The 11,574-nt window shown below is 42.3% G+C and overlaps 1 protein-coding gene across 4 annotated transcripts; it reads right to left on the bottom strand.

Annotated features, from left to right (window-relative positions):
• Positions 1-476: 476 nt before the first annotated feature.
• Positions 477-8,361, bottom strand: LOC117473747 (protein kinase C and casein kinase substrate in neurons protein 1-like). Of its 4 annotated transcripts, none has more exons than XM_034119541.1 (11): positions 8,180-8,361; positions 7,855-8,052; positions 6,745-6,811; positions 6,467-6,623; positions 6,011-6,246; positions 4,987-5,142; positions 4,439-4,614; positions 3,862-3,982; positions 3,031-3,098; positions 2,837-2,916; positions 477-1,622 (listed from the first exon to the last, which is right to left on the bottom strand). In XM_034119541.1, the coding sequence occupies exons 3-11, from the start codon at positions 6,799-6,801 to the stop codon at positions 1,510-1,512; spliced, it is 1,164 nt and encodes a 387-aa protein (XP_033975432.1). In that variant the 5' UTR covers positions 6,802-6,811; positions 7,855-8,052; positions 8,180-8,361; the 3' UTR covers positions 477-1,509. The 4 variants fall into 4 exon arrangements, with proteins under 4 accessions (XP_033975432.1, XP_033975430.1, XP_033975433.1 ...); XM_034119539.1 differs by having other exon boundaries at positions 6,745-6,807; XM_034119542.1 differs by lacking the exon at positions 7,855-8,052 and having other exon boundaries at positions 8,180-8,355.
• Positions 8,362-11,574: the final 3,213 nt, after the last annotated feature.

The raw sequence follows: 11,574 nt of genomic DNA, 5'->3' as shown, positions 1-11,574 counted from the left end.
GGTGGAAGATTAAAAGCTGATTTGTGAAACAGTGCAGTAAAATGTGAAAGGTCAAGATGATTAATGTCCCCGTAAAAGTAAAAGAATATCCTACACTGACTGTTCTGTAAAATTGTTTCATGAACACATACAGTATCTTGCTAGTTTTATGTTTGTGGTAAATCATTAATGTTCCTATTTATGTAAAATATGAGAGTATTCATGGTAACATTTAAAATCACATTAGATAATGGCTGTATATTTATATGTTTTCATTAAAGTATGGCCAATCCCAGGACTTCTGTGTAGGACATGAGGCTAGAAAAAAAAATATCTAAATGGAAAAGCACATTTTAAACCACTTTATATAGTTTCTGTTTGCTGTATTAATGTATGTTCTAGGCTTCTGTTTGGTTAATCTAATTACATGTATATATGTAGCCTATTGTAAAATAAGTGACTGCAAATAAATAACAAACGCAACATTTATATAATTGAAATATTTGTAATTTATTTGAAAAGGATGGTACATATTCACACATTTCATGGCTTCTTATCTCTTGGTTTTTGCCTCAAAATATAAGAAATGAACAATATTGAGTCTACAGGTTTGATAGCGCCTCTGTGAGGCTGCAATAAGGCACAGCGGTGCTTTGAGCTACATGCTAACATCAGCATGCTAACAGGCACACACTGCCAATGCTAGCAAGGAGGTGATTAGCAGATACAATATTTACCATCTTCACCATCTTAGATAAGCATATTAGCATGCTAACATGTAACTAACTTTGACCTGTTTGGAGAGATTCGTTTAAAAGTCAAGAGATCACAAGTGTCACTATGGGTTCATCCTCATTGCACTTTGAATGACTGTTACAAATATATTATCAATTCATTTGATAGTTGCTGAGATTATCCAGTCCATATGAACATTCTGGACCAACCAATCGACATAACATTGCCATCCATAGACACACACATAGCTAGCATCATAACGACAAAAAATTGCCGAACAAAATTGAATTAGAGGCTAAACCATTACACTTTTATTTTGAAAATCCATTCCCTCAGTCAATGTCTATGTGCCTCTATAATACTTTTGATAAGTAAACATTAACCTTGTGTGCTCCCATCGTTGTAAACCTGGGCAAACCTCATGTATCATTATCAGCTCTCCTCAAATAAAGTGAGCAAATAAATATTCTCTCTGTTGTTTCTTTTAAACATACACACATGCATGCAAACACACGTGCACACTCACACATATACACATACAGCTCCTGCACAAGCAGTACATTTAGTCTTTAATAAGTTAATTCATATTGTAGAAGTACTCAAGGTTAGAATATATATTAAGGCCTCAATAATTTTACATTTTAAAAATACCTGGGAACAGATTACTGTATATCTGACTTTAACTCAGAATCAGTGTGACAAAGATATAACATAATAACAACTGTTATTTGATAGAAGACTTCAAATCTAACTGTTTGTGAGAGTTTAGAACATAGTTTATTATACAGTGAGACGTCACTCTGCGACTTCCACGTAGTTTGCCGGGTAGAAGCCCTCCTTCCCTCCGCTCAGGACGCCTCGACACCAGCCCTGGTCGTCCTCCTCCTCCACCTTCAGGAACACCTCGCCTGGGAGCGCAGAAAATGAAAGTCCTTTAATCAATCTGATAAAAATAATACATGATTATAATAAAGAGTTAGTTATGCATGTCATGAAACACATTACTTTTATTTCCAACAATATCTAAATCTATAGCCTCATTTCAACCAGGTTAAAATCCTGTGTTGTATCGCAGTGGTCTGCCTGAAGCTAGTTTTTAGCACCATTTGAACAAAACACTGACTTTTTGTATGTCTGTATTAAAACCTATTACTATTCAACTAAAGCAACAAAAGCCTTGGTTAAACCATTGCGAACATGCCATAAGATGTTTTTACTATGAAGTAAACATTGTCAAATTTCTTCTAAAGCACATGTGTTAGATTTAATTGACTGTTGCTGTTCTCTATGCTGTTCTACACAGTTGGTTGTCTGGCTGCAAAATGCCTTGTAAATGTATAGTCTCCATTCATGTTAAGATTTTGACGTTTTATTTAACACAAGTATTCCAAGTATCTCCCTTCAAGCACATTTTGAGTCCATCTTTTCATCTGTGCAGGACTTGTAATGATATTTAAAGGGGACCTATCATGCAAAATGCACTTTTGTACGTCTTTTATACATGAATATGTGTCCCCGGTGTTCCAGGGAACTCACCAAGTGTCAGAAAACACAACCATCTCTATTTTCCTCCATACCCAAATCTCTAAAAAAGGGGCTGCAACGGATCTGATAAAAACTGATCCAGATTTGAACACTGTCCTGACGTCAGGAAATGAGGCATGGCTAAAATGCATGATCTGTTTGGTATTTTGAAAAACAAAAAGTATAAATATGCCTTATATAGGTATGGTCCTACACTATATTATTATAATATAGCATGATAGGTCCACTTTAATCCACAAAGCAGATGTTAAAAGTTGTTTAAATGTACTCTCAGTGCTGAATAAAATATCTTCTTAAAATCCCAAACTATGATACAAGAGTGCAGAAATTGGAAAAGAGGTGGCTTTAAAAGAAACACATTTGAACTGAAATACCCATAAATCCTGTTATGTAACATCAGTTAAGTGTCTGGCATCATTTTAGAGAAACTTGGATGCATTTCTCTGCATTTCTCAGATTTATACTGATACAATGGTTGTACTTGTGTAAAACAACCTTGCCTATTGTAGCTTTAAAAACACGGAATAACACTGCTGTTGTATACATTTGTGTCCCAACATCACACTCTATGTGTCACCTGCTTTAAAGGACAGCTCATCGCCCTCCTCTCCCACGTAGTCGTACATAGCTCGCACCTTCACTCCCCCGATCATCACACTAACAAGAGAAGATATGGGCGTTAGAACAGTTAGAAAGTCATAATTATAACTTGAAAAAAAATGTATATTGTTCTTCAAGAAAGAGTTATGAATAAAAAGTTGAATGACTTACGGTCGGCCGTCTTTTCTTTGCTGCTCTCTTTTCTTTCTATTTAGCTTTTTTATTGGTGGCACCCATTCCTGATGGAAGAAATACAAGTGGCAGATATTAGGAGCAACAAGTCTACAGTAATAGCATCGCAACATAATGCAAATATCCACACATAAAAGGGTCTTAGTTAATATGGGGTTTAGACATATTGCAAGAAAAACACTGCTATAACAAGACATGCACAAACAAATAACACAACGCAAGTCGTTTGCAGACCAGTCTGTATTTTCCCTCCAACATTTACCGCTCATAAATAAATATGACCTCCCATTTTGTCAATCACATTTATTCAACTGACTCTGAAACTTTTGTCCATTTTAAACGTTTTTTCTGAGCAGGTTCGATTATCCTTGTTTTCTCTTGACCCCTCAGAGCCACCGTACATCAGGTAGTCATCCAAAATTCAGAAACTGATTTACTTCGTCTCCAAATTCAACAAATGAAAGGATAAAGAAATGCAGGAGTTAAAGATTTGGCAGGTGATTGCAGAACAGCTTGGAAACAGTGATACAAGTCACTGATCAGAAAAACAAAGGATGCACAAAGCATTACAAAGTATTGATTGTGCTTTAAGCAGATGAATAATGGCTTCTTGCTATTAGACCTGTTTAGGACTTGCATTATCTATTGCCCCCAAATCATAAGTCTTGAAATGTGATTCAACAAATCCAATGATAACCTGAATCGGACTCAGTGTGCAATTCTTATTGTTTGACAGATTTAAAAAACGCATATGAAAAAAATACACATGCATGTATTGTTTATGTATTGGAGGTAAACGTTGTAGCTTACATCTATCTTTGGCCAGTCGGTGGGCATGCCGGGTCCGTTGTTGTTCTTCCACCATTTGAGATCATCCAGCTCATTGATGGACATCAGAGTGTTGTGGAGCTCGCTGTACACCGCCTTCACACTGAAACACACACACAATACATGTGAGAGGCTGAACTCTCTCCCCTCCCTCCCCCCTCTCCCCCCTGCCCCCACTGGACCTAACACCCCACACACACTCAGACACACAAATCCAGCACCAGATACTTTTTACGCTGCTATGGACAGTCTTGCACGAATGTATCAAAGATATTGAAGTGACTGTTATTTTGTATATATTGATTGTTGTGCTTTTATTATGTCTTAATGTGTGCATATGTATAAATGTGTCTGTTGATTGTGTATATATAGGTATATACATATTTGTGTACATATTTGTATATCTATTTGTTTTTGTATTCGGGATTGTGGGAAGCGGTATTTCCATCTCTCTGTCTGTACCACACAAACTAAAAGATTGACAATAAAGTTGACTTTGACTTGACTAAATCAACATACATTTTCAAAACTCTTGCCAAGACTTCCGATGGCTGCTCACCTCTCATTGTTGGTGATGTCCAGATGTCTGTGGATTGAGAGGAAGGCCTGCTTCAGAAAGCTGATCCTCTTCCTCTCCTCCTCCTGCGACTGCTCGAATATGGCCTCCATCTCCTCCATGTAGCGAGGTGTGTAGGACGTCACATCCTCCAGCAGTTTCTCGTAGCGTTCTCGAACCTGCAGAACATTTTTATGATTAAAAAGTTGGTACGCTCCAACAGGAAGGACATGTATTTCTTTAATGAGGGCGATCTAGCTTGCATTAATCATCTGGAGCTATTTACCGTTCCCATGCTAGTCTCCATAAACACTGAGCAGAGTAACAATAACACATCTCCATACAAGGGAACAGCTTGGAAGAGAAGCTTAAGGCTGGGGCTTGTGTTTAGAGTTGATATCACCACAGCAGCAGGCCAACAAGACTTCCTAGGAATGCATCCTAACTGTGGCATGCTGTGGGAATTTTGATTTAAAATGCTCTGAAAGAAGCATTTGTCAAACTTGCTTCTGGAGTTCGGTGGTGCAGAGTGTGTGAACGTCTTTTCTCACCTTTTCTTTGTCCTCTGTGACCTTTTCTCTGGACTCAAGGAATTTTTGCTTTTTCTCCGGGCTGGTCTGAGGGTTTTCGTTTGCTTGTTTCTCTTTGTCCAGGGCGTTCTGCTCCCTCTGACACGACTTGTGATATGCAACTCGGGCCTTCTCCAGCTGCCGAAAACACATTCACACACATGCATATTATTACCTTGAAGTTTTACATTTGGGGACATTTGCATATTCGTTTTTTTTATCCGAGTTAAATATGGCCTGGAGGTATTTAGCTTAGCTTAGCTTAGCTTAAAGACAGGGGGAAACTTCTAGCTTGGCTCTGAGCATACAAGTAACAAGTAATATCACATTGGTTGGATTTGTGCAAAAAAACATATGGAGTCGGGCCTAGAAAGAAACTTCCTGTAACCAAAACTTAAAACATCTCTCTATAACACTTCAACATTTAGTTGATACACTGGATACATTTCTGCACAGCGATGTATTTTGTATTCAAAGAGTCAACATTATCTTCTCAAAGTTAAACTTTTTGGTCAATTTACTACAAAGTATTTTATTGTGTGACTATCCGACAAGAAAGTGAATAAACTACACGTTTTTAAATGTTGCACTATTCTTTTAAACCATATACTGAAAAACCATTTTCCCGTGCATGAAAAAATAATATCACTACTTAAAGGTCTACTTATAACTTTTTAATTCTGAGCTTTAGCAGATGGAGTTGCCAAATAAAAGAGACCGTGAGATAAAGCTAAATGCTAACATTATAGCAAGTAGACTAAAGAGTGGGTTGTGGATTGTGTGTAAAACTATCACTGCCAATTATAACCACAATTTCAAGCCTTTGTCACACACACACACACACACACACACACACACACACACACACACACACACACACACACACACACACACACACACACACACACACACACACACACACACACACACACACACACACACACACACACACACACACACACACACACACACACACACACACACACACACACACACACACACACACCTTCATCAGCTTTTTGGACCAGGGTTTCTGCGCACGTGAAAAGCTTGTCTTGTTGCCGTGGCTCTCACTGAACCCACAGAAGAGTTTCTTTGGGAAGGTCTCTTTCTGCCAGGTCTTCACCCGGTCCCCTTCCTCTGCTGTGAGCGACTGAGAGATGGAGGAGTGGAGAGCTGACAGGCGCTCGGTGGAGGTGAAGAAGCACTGCCACGCCCTCATGAGGGAGCCATAAAGCGGCCCTGGGGAGGAAAGCAAAAAAAGACTGAGGAATGAAATAACACAGAGCACAGAGGTGAGTCATGGAACCAAAAGAGAAATAATGACCTCCATTTGTTTCAAACGAGCACACATGCAGCCATTTCATATGAATCAAGAGGTCATGTGAACTTGACGACAGCTACATGAGAAAGGCCTGTTCTCTGTTTAAAGGATCCCCAACATGCTGCTTCTCATACTCACGAGAATCCACTATAGTTTTCCACTTGTTGCTCCACTGGTTCAGCTGCTGGGCGTACTGCTTTTCTACTTTAGCTCTCTCATTGAAGCAGGCCACGATGTCGTTGCAGGCCTGGAATGACTTCTCAGTTCGATGCACTGTACGCACATAGTTCCCTGGCTGTGAGGAGGGAAAGATGTTAAGAAAAACCAGCACTCAAGTTGTGCCACACTGTTTTGGATGAACTAGCTTTTCCTTTTGGTGGTAGTTGTCTTGGATGTAATCATCAATATATCCTCACCATCCAGAAGCTCTGTCTCTTGGCATCTTGGGTCGGCTCTTTGGGAAGGCTCGCCATTATTGTCTGTCTCAGAAAGCAAATGTTGGCTGGTTATGTCGAACAAGAGAGTTGCTCGACTGGTTAAAATGCAAAACGAGGGAATGAATGAGCGCTTTTATTGGCAGAGGAGTCACATTAAAAACCATGCAACAGGTTGAACGTCTACACACGGTGTAATGGGCAGATAAAGCATGGTTCCTCATAAACAAAGCCGTTGAATGACGAGTAATTGGCGGCTGCAACCGTGTGTATTTCTGAGCTTATTGCCATAACAACTTGGCATAGGTGTTATTTACGCTGTACAGGGCGTAGATACATCCAAGGAGCCCCCTGTGTGAGTAAGGGGAGTGTCATGCAGTGGCAGACTGGAATTTACAGGGCGCGATCTGCCAGTAGGAATAGAGCAGCTGCTCCAGCATTCTTCCTGCTGCCTTCCCAAAATAAACAGCAGGGAAAGGTCATCTTTCCCATTGCTCTGACTAATACAAGGCCTATTAGAAACCAACTGTCTCCCTCTCGCTCCTCCTGCCATTCGATTCATGACACATGATCATGTGTGCAAGATTTCTGCCAAACGGGAATGCAGGAGAATAACTGTCCAGATAGCAGGCATTTTTGCACAGTGTGTAAAGCAAATTACATTAAAAGGAGATTGAACAAAGGAAATGGAGATTCATGCACAAACACGCAAAGGACGGAGTTGCATTCTGGCCTATTTCTGTCTCGGTAACGCTTTGACACATTGCTGGCTGAGCAATATGAAAGTGACTAACCACACCTCATCACAAGACTGAGCATGACAGCGAGTCAGGCTCATCTACGACTCTTTCCCTCAGCTTGCTGTTGCTAATGCGTATATGTTCTTGTTATTTTAACAGTTGCAAGTGGAAATATAGCAGGGAGTCACTGAACACTTTTTTTTTCTCAGAGAAGATGTTTGAAATTCACAGCACATCTTCATATTTGATCACACAGAATCATTCATATCAAAGTATTAAGGAAAAGCCTCAGTGCACATGTCATAAAGAATCAAGAAGTGGCAACAGAGCAGTCATGCCTCGGAGAACTTACATTTCTCTCTGGATCACCAGTGATTACTCAAGTGACCACTTGTTACTGTAGTTCTGCTGAGGATTGTCTCTCCATTCCTCTGTCCGTCTCCCCCTCTCTCCCAGGCTGCCTCTCCTAACACATGCTTCTCTCTCCCCTTTCACTGACCCAATTCTCCCCTGGCACTTAAAGTTACACACACACACACACGTTGTTGATCTGAAAGTGGGCGTGAGACACAGAGGCGAAGCAAGCAAGCAGAAAAAAGAAATTAAACAAATCAGAGCATTTGCATGATAGTCACTAATTGGCTTCAGGGCAAAGAAAGAGGGAGGAAGGAACTTACCTTTCCTGCTCTCCTCCCCCGTATGTATGCTGGGAGATTCTAGCGTACAGTCATACACTTTTCTGTCCTCTTTCTCCTACTTTAACCCCATCCTTCTGGCTTCACTCCCTATCAGCTCTTTTGACTGTCACCCTCTCACTTTCTCTCCACTCTGTTGCTACAAAAACAGCTGGAAAAATCCCCCTCCTTCCCCCCTCTCTCTCCCCATGCCCGTCCCTCCCTCTGGCTCTCTCGATATGGTGCTAATGAGACCTTCTTTTTGACCGTTCGCTGTCACAGAAACGTGTCAGGGTGGCACAAAGTCATGTGAGCTTATTAGTGAGTGTGTGTGACAGCGGTGGGGAGGGGGGGATGTCCTGTGAACTGTGAGCCTTTGTGACCTTCCTCTCTGTAGTCAGGCCTAGAAAGAAAACATGTCATAAAGTGTTTAGAGCATGTTCACACACACACCGTTTACTTTTTGTTGGGTTTTACTCTTTCGGATATCAGCCAGAAGTTAAAACAGAACACCAGAGTTATGCCGTCAGTCTGGTTTCTGTTTCCCAGCTTTTTCTTTAGATAAAGGCTGTGTATAATCAGACTTTTTAAACAGCCACTAACTCATAACAGCTTATACAAAACCAGAGAATTCCAAGACCATTTACCGCCTACCATATGGTTATTTTCTCCTATTTCTCACTGGTCGCAGAGGTTTAATATTGGGTATGTGTTCGTCTAGGCTCCATGGAATAGGCCGCCTCTCCCACTCCAACCTCTCCTCCTTCTCTCTTGTGGATGCTCTCCAAGTGGCCAAACTGGTCAGCTCGGCCAAGATCTCCACCTGCTCCCTGGACCCCATGCCCACAGCCCTGGTCAAGGACTGCCTACCCACCCTCTGTCCCTAATTGGTGGTCATCATCAACGCTTCTCTGGCTCCTGGTATAGTCCCCACCAGCTTCAAAATGGCCTCAGTCACCCCCATACTCAAAAAACCTGGCCTGGACCCCGACGACCTCCAGAACCACCGGCCGATCTCCAACCTTCCCTTCCTAAGCAAAACTCTGGAAAGAGTGGTCGCCGGCCAACTCCATCTGTACATGTCCAACCATGAGCTCTATGAGCCCTTCCAATCCGGCTTCAGACAGCAACACAGCACTGAGACCGCCCTCATCAAGATCACCAACGATCTCCTCATTGCTGCTGACTCTGGCCGCCTCAGCATCCTCATCCTCCTGGACCTCTCTGCAGCGTTTGACACCATCTCTCACAACATCCTCCTCACCCGCCTCTCAAACCTCCTAGGTGTCACTGGCACAGCGCTGTCTTGGTTCACATCCTACCTCCATAACAGGAAACAGTTTGTCTCCATCAATGGCTCAAATTCACCCCCGGCCCCAGTCCACCACGGTGTACCCCAGGGCTCTGTGCTTGGCCCCCTCCTGTTCACCATTTACATGCTCCCCCTCGGCCAGATCATCCGACATCATGGACTCAATTTCCACTGTTACGCTGATGATACCCAACTGTATCTCAGCACCACTCCATCCTCCCAGCTCCCCCCTCAGTCTCTCATTAACTGCTTGCATGACATCAAAGCATGGATGTCCTCCAACTATCTCAAACTAAACAGCAGGAAAACAGAGCTCATGGTTGTGGCACCAAAGGCGCTGCTCCAGAAGGTTGGTGACTTCATCCTCGAGGTTGACGGCTGCTCCATCTCCCCATCTCCTGAAGCCCGCAACCTGAATGTCATCCTCGACTCCACCCTTTCCTTCCACTCCCACGTCAAGTCTGTGACCAAATCGGCCTTTTTCCATCTAAGGAACATTGCCAGACTTCGACCGTCACTCTCGGAGTCGGTTGTCGAAACCCTAGTCCATGCGTTTGTCACCTCCCGCTTGGACTACTGCAATGGTGAGCTGTTTGGGGTTCCCAACAAAACCCTGGACAGGCTCCAGTATGTTCAAAACTGTGCTGCTAGGGTACTCACAAATACAAAGCCGTGGCAACACATCACTCCCACCCTCATTCACCTCCACTGATTGCCGGTCAAGTCCTGCATATCATACAAAATCCTCCTCCTTACCTACAAGTCCCTCCATGCCCTTGCCCCCCAGTACCTATCGGACATCCTTCACCCAAATGCCCCACCCCAGATCCTGCGGTCTTCAGACTCTGGCCTGCTTACCACCCCCCGCACCAAACTGCAAACCTTCGGGGACAGAGCCTTCAGTGTGGCAGCCCCCACCCTCTGGAACGCTCTCCCTGCGGAGATCCGCAACATCCCCACGCTTGACGCCTTCAAAAGGGCCCTCAAGACCCATCTGTTTACTAAGGCCTTTGGCCCCTAATCTATTTGTTGTTTTGTCTGTCTGACTGGTTGTCTGACTGCCTTTTGTTTTGTTATGTTTGTTTTGCCCTGTTCTTCTCTGTAAAGCGACCTTGGGTCTCATGAAAGGCGCTATATAAATCCAAGCTATTAAGTGACAAACGCCACATTTGAAACGTACTTTTTGGGGAATATTTTTGCATTTAGCATTTATTTATCCGGTTTGTTCTTATTATGATGTTGCAGAATCTGTTCTATTAAATCAAATACACAATGGACATCAGCTTGGCCTCCATTACTGTTTGTAGTTACATTGTGTATTATTTAAAGAGGTCCTATTATGCTTTTGTGGGGTTTTCCTTTGCTGTACTCTCTTATGGTTTTGTGTGAATGGTCTGAAACGCCTCCATTTGACTCCTTTTTTTACTTCCTTATCATAGTGACATCACTATATAACGAACGTGCATCTATTGGCTAAAGCTCCAACACATATAGGTTAAAGGCTAAGGGGCGGGACAACTCTAAGCGTTTGACCAATCACAACAGAGCCGGTCAGCTAACCAATCAGAGCAGACTGGGCTCTGGTTTCAGACAGAGGGTGAAAAGAGGTGCTGCAGCACAGGCAGTATGAGAACAATAAAGAGCTTTTTGAATATTAAAGCATGGAGACATGTCCCAGTAGAGAGACACTACATACTGATATGAAACCTGAAAATGAGTATAATATGTCCTCTTTAAACTAAAACAAAATCACACAATATTGTAATCTTTCCATCAATAACTCACCCCATGAATTTAGTTTGATATATTTTTGGAAGAATGGTCTACATCTCTCTATTTTTCTATGTGAAAAAGGGCAGCAAGTGGCTTCATCGCCACAGAGATAAACGAGCCCTGACATCTGTAATGTTACTGACTCTAAACAGACTCTGGTTTGAGGAAACACAAAGAGGGGGCCACCTTGACAGTTGGCACAAACTTTAAATAACAGCATTTTGCAATTTATTTCCATGAACCTCACTGTGGCCACCATGCTAGCGAACAATCCCACATTCATCTCCTTCCAAGTTGTTTTCCCATTGTTTCT

Source organism: Trematomus bernacchii, unplaced genomic scaffold (genome assembly GCF_902827165.1).
Source record: "Trematomus bernacchii unplaced genomic scaffold, fTreBer1.1, whole genome shotgun sequence".
NCBI classification, from domain to species: domain Eukaryota; kingdom Metazoa; phylum Chordata; class Actinopteri; order Perciformes; family Nototheniidae; genus Trematomus; species Trematomus bernacchii.
The sequence above is the reverse complement of the archived record's forward strand: the minus strand, read 5'-3'. Positions and strand labels throughout refer to the sequence as shown.

What these genes read in the sequence shown, in the direction of transcription:
- LOC117473747 (XM_034119541.1), bottom strand. Translation starts at nt 6,801, where the DNA reads ATGGCGAGCCTTCCCAAAGAGCCGACCCAAGATGCCAAGAGACAGAGC. An exon ending in TCACAGAGGACAAAGAAAAG is followed by an intron (nt 4,615 to 4,986) that starts GTGAGAAAAGAC and finishes AATGTTCTGCAG; the next exon opens with GTTCGAGAACGCTACGAGAA. An exon ending in TGAGCTGTCCTTTAAAGCAG is followed by an intron (nt 1,623 to 2,836) that starts GTGACACATAGA and finishes CTGCGCTCCCAG; the next exon opens with GCGAGGTGTTCCTGAAGGTG.